The following is a 14385-nucleotide window of genomic DNA, read 5'->3' on the forward strand; positions in this document are numbered from 1 at the left end:
GACACACCAGGACGGGGCCGTTGGATGCCCATGGTGGGAGCAGGATTTGGTGCAGCCAGGCCCCACGAGCCCCTGGCAGTGCAGCACCCCTGGGGCCGTGTCCCCAGCCGTGGGCTCCCCGGGTGGGCTCTGGCCCGGCCGGGCTTTGCAGCAGCCCCGGGAGGCTCCCCGAGGCGTGGCCGTGGGAGGGCCGGGCTGTGGCCGGAGCCCCCCGGCCCCGCTGCCCACGCCTGCCCCGGGCTGTGGCTGGAAACGGCAGCGGGAACAAAGGCGGCTTGTGGCGGGCACCGGGTCTCTCCCTTCCTGCAGGAAGGGCCCGGGGCCGGACAAGGGGCCCGTGTCCGGCTCTGGCCGCCCGCCAGCACGTGCAGGGGGGTGCCGAGGGGGTGGCGAGAGCGGCTGGGGATGCCACCGGTCCTCAGTGCTGCCATCACCAGCCACAGGACACGGGACCCCCAGGACACCCCTGGGCACGGGAACACAGGGCTCTGCACGGGAACACAGGGCTCTGCCCTCCACCCGCCACTCCAGAGGCTGCACTGGGGCTGGGGGCTGCCCGGGGGGGACCCCACTCATGTGCCAATTCCTGCAATGTCCCCATTCCCACACACTGCAATGGCCCCATGGCCACCTCCTGCAATGGCCCCATTCCCACACACTGCAATGGCCCCATGGCCACCTCCTGCACTGGCCCTATGGCCACCTCCTGCACTGTCCCCATTCCTGTCCCCTACAATGTCCCCAAGCCCCCAGGCGGGAGCTCAGCTGGGCACAGAGATGGTGGGGTCAGGATCCCAAGCTTCCCCTGGCAGTTCCCCCTGGAGGAGAGCCCTGGCAGGCACCATGAGCACCCTCAGCTTGGCCCTGGCCCAGTGAGGGGTCCCAGCCCAGCTCGGGCTGGTGACACCCATGTCCCTCCAGGGAGCGTCCCCATGCCCAGGAAAGGTGGGAGAGCACAGAACACGGGGGGGCTGGGCAGGTTTTTATTTAAAGAGAAGCAACTCTGGGAGCAGCTGGTTACAGGTGAGTCCTGCTGCCCTGCGGAGCTCCAGCACCAGCCAGGGCAGGAACTCTCCACTCTGGCCACGCTGGCTCTGCTCTCAGCAGGGCTGGAGGTCCCTGGTGTGGGGCTCACCCTAAACACCCCCCAGGAGCCCCTGGAGCCACCACCGGGATCCTGGGGCAGGACGGGGCAGTTCCAGCGAGATGCTCTGGGCTGGGCCAGTGCCAGGGCTGGCACAGAGGGGCCGGGGACCCGCTGAGCCCCAGCTGCCATAGAGGGTGGAGGTGGCAGGTCCCTGTGGGGTGCTCAGGGCTGCAGTGGGGTTGGCCCACCCCAGGCATCCCCTTCTCAGGAAGCGTTGCTGTGCCGGGACCGCAGAGGCCTCACCAAAGAGAACAGCCGGGGCGGGCGCACAGTTAGTGCAAACAAGGTCTGTATTATTAAAGCTGGAGGCTTCGGGTGGCGGCCCCGGTCCCACGAGGCTCGGGGGGGCACTGGGATGGGGTGGGGGGCAGGAGGTGTGTGGGGGTGCCAGGGCAGGGGGCAGGATCGTCTCTGGGCAGCCCCAGCTCATCACAAGAGCACACAGGGCTTCTTGGGCTTGGCCGGGACGGGGTTGAGCACGGCCCTGACGGCCTCGGTGAACACATCCTTGATGCCCTCCTGGTTGAGCGCCGAGCACTCCAGGTACTTGACTGCGCGGATCTGCTTGGAGAGGCTGATGCCCTGCTGGGTGGTGATGGGCGCCTGGTTCTGCTCCTTGAGCCGCTTCATGGTCTCGGGGTTGTTCCTCAGATCCTTCTTGGTGCCCACGAGGAGGATGGGCACGCTGGGGCAGTGGTGGCACACCTCGGGGTACCACTTGTGCTTGACGTTCTCGTAGGAGGGCGGGCTGGCGATGGAGAAGCAGATGATGAAGACGTTGGTCTGGGGGTAGGAAAGCGTCCGCAGGCGGTCGTACTCCTCCTGGCCGGCCGTGTCCCACAGGTTTAAGTTAATAGTCCTGCCGTCCACCGTGTTCTGGGCGCTGTAGTTGTCGAACACGGTGGGGATGTACTCCTTGGGGAAGGCGTTGGTGGTGTAGCAGATGAGCAGGCAGGTCTTGCCCACCGCCCCGTCGCCCACCACCACGCACTTGATGCTCTGCATCCCGGCGCTCCCGCTGTCCCCTTCAGCAGCCTGCGGGGAGAGAGGAGGCTCAGGGAGTGCTCCAGGGCTGGGTCAGCCTGGTCCCCCCGCTCTGATACCCCGGGGCTGCTCGGGGGTCACAACAACCCCCTGGTTCACCCACCAACCCAGCAGCCAGATGAGCTTCCCAGGCTGGCACATCCCCCCGACACAGACCCCCCATAGGGGATCTGCCCACCATGACCCAGGAACACACAAGTGCCACCATGGGCGGTGTGTGTGGGGACCACATCGTCCCCAGGGTGCTGCATGCGTGACAGCCAGGCTGTGGCAGCACCCTGTGCCATCCCATGCTGTGCTGTGCTGTGCCTGCAGCCCGGGGTGGGATGGGGGGCAGCAGGGCAGGGAGCAGGGGAAGGTATCAGGGCAGGGAGCAGAGCAGAGAGCAGGGGAGGGCAGCAGGATGAGGAGCAGAGCAGAGAGCAGGGCAGGGAGCAGGGGAGGGCAGCAGGGGCACATCTGGGCTGTGGCAGCCCACGGACCGTCACCATCTGTCCCAGCCCCGATCCTGCCCACTCCCAGCAGGGCCAGGGCTGGTCCCGGCGGGCAGGGCCGGCGCTGTGGCCCTGGAGCCCTGGAGCCCTGGAGCCCTGGTCCGCTCCTGCAGCTGTGTTTATCCCCAGCCCCGGCGCGCGTTTTCCTTCCTCAGGTTCCCTCTGCGATTCCCATTAAGGGCCCATCCTGCTCCCCTTCCTGCCCCCGGCCGGAGCCCTGCCCAGCCCAGGCGGGGGTGGGGAATGCCCCCCTGGGGCCGCAGCCCCTCTCCCAGCGGGGTCCTGGTGCCCACCATGGCACGGGAGGGTGGGAGCCCCTCTCTGTGCCAGTGAAGGACAGCAGAGCTGCCGGGGCACAGAACCCGCAGTGTCCCCGAGTCCTGGGCTGGGGGTCCCCGTTCCCCAGAGCCCTCCGAGTCTGCAGGGCTGGGAGAAGGGGGAAGGGGCCGAGCCCCCCGCCCCAGCCCCAGCCCCAGCCCGTCCCTGCCCCCTCGGATGGGGAAGTCGCTCTTCCTCTTCCCGCCCTGACACGCGGCTTCCTGCGGCCGGGGCTGTGCCGTGACCCCCGCCCTGCCTGGCTGAGCCCCGGCACAGGCACAGGGGGGCTGCCAGGCCCGCCCCGCAGCGCCGTGCCTCAGTTTCCCCCGGCACAGGCACAGGCACAGGGGGGGCTGCCAGGGCCGCCCCGCAGCGCCGTGCCTCAGTTTCCCCCGGCGGGGCCCGCAGTGTGAGCGGAGACAGCGGGGCCGGCACAGCCCCCCCACCCCGCTCCAGGGTCCCAGGGGGACACAAACCCAGTCCCGGCCTTTGGCCTCCAGTCGGGGAGCAAACACAGCCCCGAGGTTTCCTCAGAGCCCTTTGCCCAGCCCGGGGCCCGGCTGTGGGAACCCCTGGGCTGGGGGCTCAGAGGGGCAGGCAGGGGGAACCCCTGGGCTGGGGGCTCAGAGGGGCAGGCAGTGGGAACCCCTGGGCTGGGGGCTCAGAGGGGCAGGCAGTGGGAACCCCTGGGCTGGGGGCTCAGAGGGGCACGGGGCAGGGGACAGGGGACAGAGGGGGGGCAGCAGGAGAGGGATGGGGACAGGACCAGAACCAGGATAGTGGGGTCAGGATCAAGGAGACCAGGATAATGGGAGAAGGAAGTGGATCAGGAGGAGCTGGAGCAGGACAGGGGGGAAGGAAGTGGACCAGGGCAATGGGAGCAGAGGGAGAAGGAGCAGGGCACTGAGAGGAACAGGGTCAGGGTCATGGGACCAGCCTCAGGGACCAGGGTCAGGACTGTGGGAGACTGAGGTCCCTCCATGGCTGCACAGGCCACCCTTGGGCATGTGCACCTTCCACAAGGGCCACCCACATCCCCTGTGCCCCTTCTGTCCTGCAGCCACCCCGTCCCTTCACCCTGGAGTGGGACACAGCTGCCCCTGTCACCCCAAGGCCCCATTTGGCCCATCTGACTCTTTCTGGACCCAAAGCAGCCCTGGGCACCAGCCTGGCCCTGTGCCCATCCCACAGTGGGGCATGGCACACACTGCTCATGCTGAGCCCAGACCCCAAAACTGACTGGGGATGAGCTGCACCTGCAGGAACCATCCCCATCCCCATCCCAGGGGAAACACTCGTGCCCATGAGAGCATCACCACCGGGACACAAAATGAGGAGGGAAAGGAGGAGGAAGAGGAGGAGAAGGAGGTCAGGGGTCACTTCTGCAGCACTCCTGGGGGTGTGGAGCCCCCGAGAGCCCCCAGGTTTGTCACCAGCACTTGGCAAACATGGGCACACTGTGGCCATGAGGACCCGAGGGCTCACACAGGAGAGGTTTGGCTCCCACAGCCCTGGCACTGCCAGCACCAGGTACGAGGTGCCAGGGAGGGGTTTGTGGGTGCCAGGGGGGCTCCAGCTCTGTCACAACCAAGGTTTGCAGCCACAGTCACTGCACCACAGTCCTGCCCACTGCCCACAGCCCCAGCCAAGCCCCCGACTCTCACTCGTGTTCCCAGGGAGGATGAGGAGGGACCTGTGCCCTGCCCCATTGGGCCCCTGTGTCCCCAGCAGGGCACAGGAGGGTTCCCTGCCAAAGGACCCCCATTCCAGGCCAGGCCCAGGGGCATCCCGGTGGTGCCAGGAGATCACCCGTGTCCCTGCAGCCACGCCGGGGCTCCCGAGGCTGCCCGGGGGCCGGGATGGGCCGGTCCGGGCACTCGGGTGGGTGTCTGGGCCCTGCTGTGCCCCCCCCGCCCGCTGCCCCCTCTGCTGCCCCCAGCACAGGGCCAGCTCTGTTCTCCCAGGAAACCGCGGCCGGCAGCGCCTTTAACCCTTCTGGCCGCCGGGATGGGGGACACAGCCCTTGGGGACACCTCCCCTCCCCGGCCCCGGGGTCCCCATCACCCCCTCACTGCGGGGGCCCCCGGGTGGGTCTGGGGGCCTGGGGAGAGGGGGGCGGTGGGTGACACACAGAGGAGCCCCCTCCCACCGCCGCCCCCCGGCACGGCACGGCACGGCACGGCACGGCACGACACGGCACGGGAAAAGCGACTCATCTCTTCAGCAGAAAAGGGAAGCAAAAGGCTCTGCCAGCGCTCCCGGCCGGGGCAGCCCCCGGGGGTTTTCCGCCGGGGAAGTGGAGCGGCCGCCCCCGGGAGCTCCGTGTCCCACGGCCCCAGACCTGACCCGGCCTCTCTGAACCGCCCTGCAGCCCCCGGCACCCCCCGGCACCCCCCGGCACCCCCTGCCCGCCGGCACAGCGCAATTCGGGCACCTCACAGCCCGCCCTGTGCACCCCACCCACCGCGGGACCCCTCCCCACCCCACCCCAGGGACCCCTCCCCAGCCCCGGGTCCAGCCCGGCCCGGGGGTCGTGCCCAGCCCCACCCAAGGCTGGGCGTCACCGGGGTCCCTCCTGCCCTGTGAGGGGCAAGCACAGCCTTGTCCCTCCCCGCCCTGCCGCCAGCACAGCAGCACGAAGAGGGAATTAATAAATCTGCTAAAATCTCTAAATCCCAAGCAGGGGGTCTCTGGCCAGGGTGGGGACCCAGCGACCCCCAAGGCCCCCCAGCTCTGCCCCAGGCTCTGCCGTGACTGCTAAAATAACTCCCATGCTGAGTCGGAGGAATTTGATTTCCCTCATCTTCCAGCTGTTGTGACTAATTTCCTCATTTTATTTCCCTCCCGGGCCGGGTCCTGCTCTGCCCCTCACCACGGCCACTCCCGGCCCTTGGCCTCTGCTCCAGGCCCTGCCACAGCCCTGCAGCTCCAGGGCTGGATCCAGGGCCCCCCAGGGGATGTGGTGACCCCCTGCTTGGCCTGGGCACCGCTCCCTGCAACCACAGCAGGGGATCCTGGGCTGGAGGGATGGAGGGATGGACAATGGATGGATGGATGGGTGGATGGATGGACGGACGGATGGATGGATGGATGGAGGGATGGGTGGATGGATGGAGGGAGGGATGGATGGATGGATGGATGGATGGATGGATGGAGGGATGGGTGGATGGATGGATGGATGGAGGGATGGGTGGATGGATGGATGGATGGAGGGATGGAGGGATGGATGGATGGATGGAGGGATGGATGGATGGATGGATGGATGGATGGATGGATGGATGGAGGGATGGATGGAGGGAGGGATGGAGGGATGGATGGAGGGATGGATGGATGGATGGATGGATGGATGGAGGGATGGAGGGATGGATGGATGGATGGATGGATGGAGGGATGGATGGATGGATGGATGGATGGATGGATGGATGGATGGATGGATGGAGGGATGGATGGAGGGAGGGATGGAGGGATGGAGGGATGGATGGAGGGAGGGATGGAGGGATGGATGGAGGGATGGATGGATGGATGGATGGATGGAGGGATGGATGGATGGAGGGATGGATGGATGGGGCCAGGCAGGCCAGGCCAGGCTCCACGGCCTCCAGCAGAGCCCCTGGTGGTCCCAGCAGCCCCGCACTGCCCCGGCCCCTCTCTGGGCCACAGCCAAACCAAACCCAACCCAACCAAACCCACCAAACTCCCACGCACGAGGGCCCAGCCCACACCTGCACCCGCAGCCAGCACCGCCCACACCACCACAAGTGCCCACAGGTGCTCCTGGCCCCAGGGCTGGCCCCGGCCCCCCCACTGCCACCACAGCCTGTCCCCAGAGGCCACAAACTGTACCGAGGTACCTCTGTGGCTTCTCCTTCCCACGAGCCAAGCGGAGGAAGCCCCACAGCCCCAGCACCCACCCACACCCCCACAGGCTCCAGGGCACCCACGGGTGTCCCCATGCTGGCTGAGTGACCCAGTGACCCCGGGGGGACCCCAGGGGGACCCCATGATGAGCCCCCACCACAGGCACCCCCAGCACAGGGACAGCCCTGGCACGTCCTGGCTGCTGCACACGTGTGACAGCCCCTGCAGGGGATGTGTGGGGTCAGGACAGGGGGGTCAGTGGGTCAGTGTGAGGGGGTCAGTGGGGTCAGTGCAGTGCTGGTCAGTGCGGGGGGCTCAGGGGGTCATTGCACGGGGGCCAAGGGGGTCAGAGCAAGGGGAAGCAGTGCAGGGGGGCAGTGGGTGGGTAGAGAGGGGTCAGTGCAGGGGAATGGCCCTGGAGGGGTCAGTGGGGTCAGTGCAGTGCTGGTCAGTGCAGGGGGCTCAGGGGGTCATTGCACGGGGGTCAGGGGGGTCAGAGCAGTGGGGAGCAGTGCAGGGGGGCAGTGGGTCAGTGCAGGGGGTCGGTGGAGTCAATGTGGGGTGGTCCATGGGTCAGTACGGAGCAGTCAGTGGGTCAATACAGGGGGGTCGGCGCGGGGCCCTGCAGCGCTCCCCGGGGTCAGCACAGCCCCTGCAGCGCGGGTCCGGGGGTGCGGGGCCGGGGGTCCCGCCGAGGGGGTCGTTTCTGTCCCCGCTCTGTCCCCGCTCTGTCCCCGCTCTGTCCCCGCTCTGTCCCGGCTGCTGCCGGCGCCGCTCCCGCGCCAAACTCCGCTCCTCCGGTACCCGTTATCCCGGCAGTCCCGTTATCCCCTCTGTCCCGTTATCCCCGGCTGTCCCGTTATCCCCGGCTGTTCCGTTATCCCCGGCGGTCCCCTTACCCCCGGAGCTCCGTTATCCCAGCCCCGCTCTCCCCGGAGCTCCGTTATCCCGGGCAGTCCCGTTATCCCGGGCAGTCCCGTTATCTCCCTCTGTCCCGTTATCCCCCTCTGTCCCGCTCCGGGCGGGTCCCGCCGCCCCCGCCCTGTCCCCCTCGGGTGGCTCCTCCCGGCCCCGGCTCGACCCCCGGCCCATCCCGGACCCGCGGGACCCCCGGAGCCCCCGGAGCCCCGGCCCGCACTCACCCCGGGACATGGCGCGGCGGGCGGGGGCCGGGGCGGCAGCGGCACCGAGAGCAGGACCAGGAGGAGGAGGAGGAGGAGAGGAGGAGGAGGAGGAGAGGAGGAGGAGAGGAGGAGGAGAGGAGGAGGAGAGGAGGAGGAGAGGAGGAAGTCTGCGGCCGCCTCCGCCGCCGCCCCGGGCGGTCCCGCGGAGAAACTTCCCCCCCGCGCCCGCCGCTTCCTCCGGGGCCGGGCGGGGAGAGCGGCCCCCGCCCCCCGGTCTGTGCGGGGACCGGGCCGGGACCGGGACGGGGCTGCGGGGCCGGGACGGGGCGGGTGTGCGGCGGGACCCCCCGGCACCGCCCCGAGCGGGGACCTGCAGCCCCCGGGGCCGGTGGGGAGCGGGACCCTCCTCCTCCTCCTCCTCCGCCGGCTGCTGGACCCCCCCGAACCCCCACCCTGAGCCCCCACCCTGAGCCCCCACCCTGAAACCCCACCCTGAATCTCCCACCCTGAGCCCCCACCCTGATCCCCCACCTTGAAACCCCCACCCTGAGCCCCCCACCCTGAAACCCCACCTTGAAACCCCCACCCTGAGCCCCCTCCCTGAGCCCCCCCCCCTGAGCCCCCCTCCCTGAGCCCCCCACCCTGAGCCCCCCACCCTGAGCCCCCCTCTGGGGGAACTGGGGCTCCCCTGCTGCCCCCCAAGGGTGACCGGGGTGTCTCCCCAAGGGCCGGGTCCCCCCAGCACCACCCACAGCCCCCGGGGGTCCCGGGGGCAGGAGGGGCTTGTGGGGTTCCCCGGGGATGGAGGGGAGGCGGTTCTGGGAGCGAGTGGCCTGTCCCCATCCTCATCCCGGGGTCTGCAGGTGTGGGACCCCCCACCCACAGCCGGTGCCTTCCCCAGTGCCCGACACCAGCCCGGACATGGGCCTGGACATGGGCCTGGACATCAGCCAGCCCCCACGGGTCCCCACGAGGGGACAGCCTGGGACCCCCAGCCCAGGGTGGGGGCGTGGGACACCCGGCTGGGAGAGCTCTGGGGACAGGGGTGTCACTCCTCAGAGCACCCGGGCACAGGGGGACAGGGTGTGAGGAGTGGGACAGGACGTGAGCAATGGGACAGGACATGAGGAGTGGGACAGGCCGTGACCTTCCCGTCCCTCTGTCCCTCTGTCCCTCTGTCCCCCTGTCCCCCCTCAGCCCGTGGCCTCCGGGCGCTGGTGGCCCCAGCCCAGCGATGTCACCCGCGGCACGTGGCCCTGGAGGTGTCACAGCTCGAGGAGTGTTGGGATTTCATCATCCCCACCCGAACCAGGAACCACGTGCTGAGACCTCCAAATGCCCCTGCCCAGGGAGCAGGGGTGTGACATGTCAGGGGGGTGACACTTTGGGGGGGGTGACACATTGGCATGTGTGACATGTCAGGGTGTGTGACATCTGAGTGTGTGACATGTTGGGGTGTGTTACATGTCATGGTGTGTGACATCTGAGTGTGTGACACGGAGTCGGTGACACAGGGTGTGTGACATGTCAGGGTGTGTGACATGTCTGGGTGTGTTACACGGGGTGTGTGACATAGGGTGTGTGACATGCAGTTGTGACGCGGGGTCTGTGACATGTCTGGGTGTGACATGAGGTGTGTGATGTCACGGTGTGTGATGTCACGGTGTGTGATGTCGTGGTGTGTGACACGGGTGTGTTACACAGGGTGTCGGACATGTCAGGGTGTGTGACATGTCTGGGTGTGTTACACAGGGTGTGCGACACTACGGGGTCTGTGACACGCCCCCGGCCCGGCCATTCCCCGCCGTGGCCACCAGAGGTCGCTGCGGGCCAGCTCAGTTGGCGCGCGGGCGGGCGCGGGGGCGTGGCCACGTTCCTGCCCGTTGGCCCCGCCCCCAGTGGGCGTGTCCCGATGTTGATTGGCCCCGCCTCGGTGGGCGTATCCCGGAGCGGTTGGCCCCGCCCCCTGTAGGTTTGTTCCGGTGTCGGTTGGCCCCGCCCCCGTGGGCGTATCCAGGCGGTGATTGGCCCCGCCCCAGGTGGGCGTGTCCCTATGGCTGTTGGCCCCGCCCTCTGTCAGCGCGCGCGGCGCCAGGGCCCGGTGCGTAGAACGGCGTGCGGGGGGGGCGGGCGAGACCACCCTGAGAGCGGGCGGGGGGGGAGCGGGGCAATCCCTGCACAGACATAGGGGGGATTTCCAGGGGCACCGCCGCGAGAAGGCGGCGGAGGGACAGAACGGACCGGGGAGACTCTAGCGGAGCTGGCGGGAAGGCGGGTTACCCCCGCAGAGAGGCGGGAGGCCGGCGGGGTTACCCCGGGAAGAGCCCGCTGAGGGCGGGGGGATTGGGGCTGTCCCGGGAGAAACCACTGGGCGGGGGGGGGGACTGGGGCTGCCCTGGGAGCGACCACTGCGGGCCGGGCCGGGGGGGGGCAGAGGGTTCCGGTGGCCGGTGCGCGGCCGGGGCTGACGGCGGGGCCGGGATCACCGGGATCACCGCGATAACCGCGATAACCGCGATCACCGGGACACCCCGCAGGCCGTGCCCATGCCCAGGAGCAGCTGACGGCGGCGGGGACGCGGAAATGGAGCTGCGGCCGGGCCGGGCGCTGTGCGGCCTCTTCCTCCTCCTCCTCCTCCTCCTGCAGCGTCCCGGCCGCGCCGAGCGGGCCCCGGGCTCCCACACGGACGACTCGGCCCTCGCAGGTGGGTGAGCCCCGGCCCGGTGTGTGCCCTGCCCGCCCCGGGGCTCGGCCTGTGCCCGGGGCAGGGCCTGGAGCCCCCCCGAGCTCCGGTTTGGGGGCATTCCTCGGGTTTGGGGCCATTCCCGGGGTTTTGGGGCCATTCCCCGTGTTTTGGGGCCATTCCCCGTGTTTTGGGGCCATTCCTCGTGTTCTGGGGCCATTCCTCGGGATTTGGGACCGTTCCTCGGGGTTTTGGGGCCATTCCCCGTGTTTTGGGGCCATTCCTCGGGGTTTTGGGGCCATTCCTCGTGTTCTGGGGCCATTCCTCGGGATTTGGGACCGTTCCTCGGGGTTTGGGGCAGATCTGCGGTGACCCCCCGGTTGGGCACCTGGCAAGGACCGGGATAACCCGAGCTGGTTGTTGCAGCGAGTTCCGGCGCTTTGGGTCAAAAGTTTTAAATTTCAGCTGGTTTAGAATATTGCGCTCCTCTTGTTAAATCGCATGGGCTGGGACGGGTCGGCGGGGTTTGAGATTATTTATTGGTGTTATATATTGGCGTTATTTCACTTGTTTACACCGTGGTACCGAGAGCCTGGCGGGGAGCTGGGGATGTGCCGATTATTCCCGTGTTTTCTGAGGATATTCCCGGCTGTGACACCCCCAGACCCAGCTGTGTGACACCCCCAGACCCAGCTGTGTGACACCCCCAGACCCAGCTGTGTGACACCCCCAGACCCAGCTGTGTGACACCCCCAGAGCCGTTTTTCTCCCACCTGAGGATCCCCGGCAGCTCAGCCCGGGCACCGCTGATAAACCTCCTTTCCATCCCCTCCGGCCCTAAAGGCAGAGCCAGCCCAGCCCTGGGACCCTCTGTGTGTCCCCCAGTGTCCCCCCTCCGTGTCCCCCCTAATGTCCCCTCCGTGTCCCCCCTCCGTGTCCCCCCTAATGTCCCCTCCGTGTCCCCCCTCCGTGTCCCCCCTAATGTCCCCTCCGTGTGTCCCCCCAATGTCCGCTCTGTGTCCCCCTAATGTTCCCTCCGTGTGTCCCCTCTCCGTGTGTCCCCCCTAATGTCCCCTCTGTGTGTCCCCTCAATGTCCCCCCTCCGTGTGTCCTCCCTAATGTCCCCTCCGTGTGTCCCCCCTCCGTGTGTCCCCCCAATGTCCCCTCTGTGTCCCCTCAATGTCCCCTCCGTGTGTCCCCCCTCCGTGTTCTCTCTACGGGACCGGGGGCTCCTCATCCCCTCCGAGTCCCGGGTTCGAGTCCAGCCCGAGGAAACTGGATCTCCGCAGTCCTTGCGGAGCCGGGTTTGTGCCTCCAAGGAATTTCCATGGCGGTTATTTTTGGAGGCCCTGCAGAAGTGTGGCGGCCCGGGTGATTCAGCTGCTGGCTCCGCTCTGGGCTCGCACTAATTCCCCCCCTGGAATTGGCTCTGGAGGGCTTTGGGTCACTCTGGGCCGTGTTTTGGGCACTGCTGCCTTCCCCAAACCCGCCAGGGATTTAATGCCTGGCTACAGGTTGGAGCCCCAAAGGTGTCAGGAGTGTGGGATTTGTGTCCCCTGCTCAGTGTCCCTTCCCTGGGGACAGATCTGGAGGGCTCTTTGCCCTCTGCTGCCCCAGCTCTGTGTGTCCTCTGAGCTCTGTTGGAGCTCCTGGAGCTGTTGCTCTGGTTCAGAGCAGGGAATGTCCCAACCAGCACAGGAGAGGCTTTCCCCAATGTTTTCCCTGGAGCAGAAGGTGTTGGCTGCTCACTCTGAGGCAGAGGTGAGTGTTCTGAAAGTGAAAGCGCTCGGCTTTGACACATCCTGCAAAGGTGCTTTATTGTTATTGTTATTATTTAATTAGGCAGGATTTTAATGATGGAGTGTCAGCACCGGGGAGGATTTCCAGGCGATGCAGGGAAGGGTTTGCAGAGAGCAGAAGAAGCCTGAGATTCCCCTGCCCACCCAGGGGATGCATCAGCAGCTTTTACAGAGAATTAGTGAATGATCCCCATTCCTGGGATATATTTTATAGCAAGAGTTTGAAACGGGCGGGTTTATCCATGCAGGAAAATCAGAGTTGGTGACTGAACCCTGGGGAAAACCCGATTTTCTCCTGGCTTTGACTCACTCACAGGCTGATTGAGGCCTTAATCTTTGATCTCTAATCTTTTCCTGCCGGGCTCAGGTTGAGTTTGGTTCCATGGGCAGCTCAGGAGGCATTTCACAGGGTGTGTGAGGGTTTGGAGGCTGGGGCAGGCAGGAGGGGCTGGTGGCAGCCCCTGGCCTTGCCCCGAGCCCGGTTTGGGCTCCTGCTGCTGTCACAGGATGTGTGACCGGCCCCATTGTTTGCACCCGCCCTGGTTATTTTTAGCCCGAATTTGTCAGGCTGCAGCCTGGCCCGGGACCTTTTCACACCCCCCTAAAAGGGGGCAAACTGCACTTCCAGGGATTATTTCCCCCTCCCTCTTTGTGTAATCTGGCTGTTGCCCAAATCAGCCAGGTTTTGGTCCTTTTTCTGGTCCTTATCAGAACATCCTCCGGGGTTGTGGCCAATGTTTTACACAAGTTTTATGTGGGCCATCAAAAATGTGACCCGTTGTTCGGGTCATGAGTATTAAATTTCATCTCATTTAAAATACTGATCTTGCTCAGTTGGCTCTTCCTCCTTAAATCACATCACCTGGAGCCAGTCTGTGGGATTTATTTTAATAGGGTTATTTTTATTTTAATTGTTTGCTCTCTCTGCAGCCCAGCACAGGTGGGTGTGTAGGAAATCCAAGGAAAACTGGCTGTGGACAGGTAGGGTTTGGGGGACTGGGGTTCCTCCCTGGTTCTCTGAATGGTGACAATTTCCACCTGCAGATCCAGCCCTGCCCCATCTCCCTGCAGTAGTGTGGAAGTGCTGCAGGTCTGCATTGCCCTGAGCTTTATTTAACTGTGTGTGGAATTCCTTCCTGCGGTGTGGCATCCACAGGGCTGTGGGTCCCCGTTCTGGCCTCCTTGAGGCAGGTCAGGGCTCGTGGCACAGGTTTTCCCTCTTCCCTGCAGCAGTTCAGGGATGGGCTCTGGGCTGTGTGCTGGAATTGAGGCATTTTTGGGTGATGTGTTGGGGTGGTGAGGGCTGGACTCTGCTGCAGGGCTGGCACAGCTCTGGTGGCTTTTCCTCTTTCCACAGCAGCTCCTCCTTCTCTTCCTTTCCCTTGCCCTGTCTCCTGTTTCCCCTGTTTTGACTCCTTGATCACAACATTTCCTGAGTCATCTTTCTCTTACCTGAGTGCTTTAAAAAAACAAGTTAAAACCCACCCTGATAGTTTCAGTGTCCCAAGCTGGAGGGGCTGTTCCTGAGTTTGCTCTTTGAGCTCCTAAAGCCAGGGAACATCCTGTGGGACAGAGTCAGTGTGGGGAAGGGGGGCTGTGACTGTCACCAATTCCAAAGGGGGAGAACATGAATTTCTGGGTGAGGAGGCTGTGCCCAAGCCCTGCCTGTCCTTGCCATCCCAGAGATTCACTGGAGGTGAATCCTTTGCTGCAAAACCTCTGCCTTGGCAGGTGATGGGTTTGGGCTGGAGACCTGCAGTGAAAGCTTTTGGCATCTGAGCAGGACGTGACCTCTGTGGGGCCTTTGGGGGCTCAGTGGTGGCTCATCCTGCAGCTGGGTCTGCATCTTTCCACAAAACTGGGGAGTTCATGGCACACAGGCACCTGCTGTGCCCTCCCCGCTTGGATAAAATGCCTT

The 14385-nt window shown here is 65.8% G+C and overlaps 2 protein-coding genes across 4 annotated transcripts in view; one reads left to right on the forward strand and one right to left on the reverse strand.

Moving 5' to 3' along the window:
- Positions 1-978: 978 nt before the first annotated feature.
- RHOG (ras homolog family member G) lies at positions 979-8054 on the reverse strand. Its single transcript, XM_083855578.1, has 2 exons — positions 8004-8054; positions 979-2182 (listed from the first exon to the last, which is right to left on the reverse strand). The coding sequence occupies exon 2, from the start codon at positions 2150-2152 to the stop codon at positions 1577-1579; it is 576 nt and encodes a 191-aa protein (XP_083711704.1). The 5' UTR covers positions 2153-2182; positions 8004-8054; the 3' UTR covers positions 979-1576.
- Positions 8055-10418: 2364 nt separating this feature from the next.
- Positions 10419-14385, forward strand: part of STIM1 (stromal interaction molecule 1) — an 82923-nt gene continuing 78956 nt past the window's right edge. For all 3 annotated transcript variants that reach the window (XM_083882803.1, XM_083882800.1, XM_083882802.1), the window contains exon 1: positions 10419-10689. In XM_083882803.1, the coding sequence (XP_083738929.1) occupies positions 10569-10689 (121 nt within the window). In that variant the 5' untranslated portion in view covers positions 10419-10568. The remainder of the gene's footprint in view (positions 10690-14385) is intronic.

Source organism: Zosterops lateralis, assembly GCF_965231275.1.
Source record: "Zosterops lateralis genome assembly, chromosome: 2".
NCBI lineage: Eukaryota > Metazoa > Chordata > Aves > Passeriformes > Zosteropidae > Zosterops > Zosterops lateralis.

What these genes read in the sequence shown, in the direction of transcription:
- RHOG (XM_083855578.1), bottom strand. Translation starts at nt 2,152, where the DNA reads ATGCAGAGCATCAAGTGCGTGGTGGTGGGCGACGGGGCGGTGGGCAAG.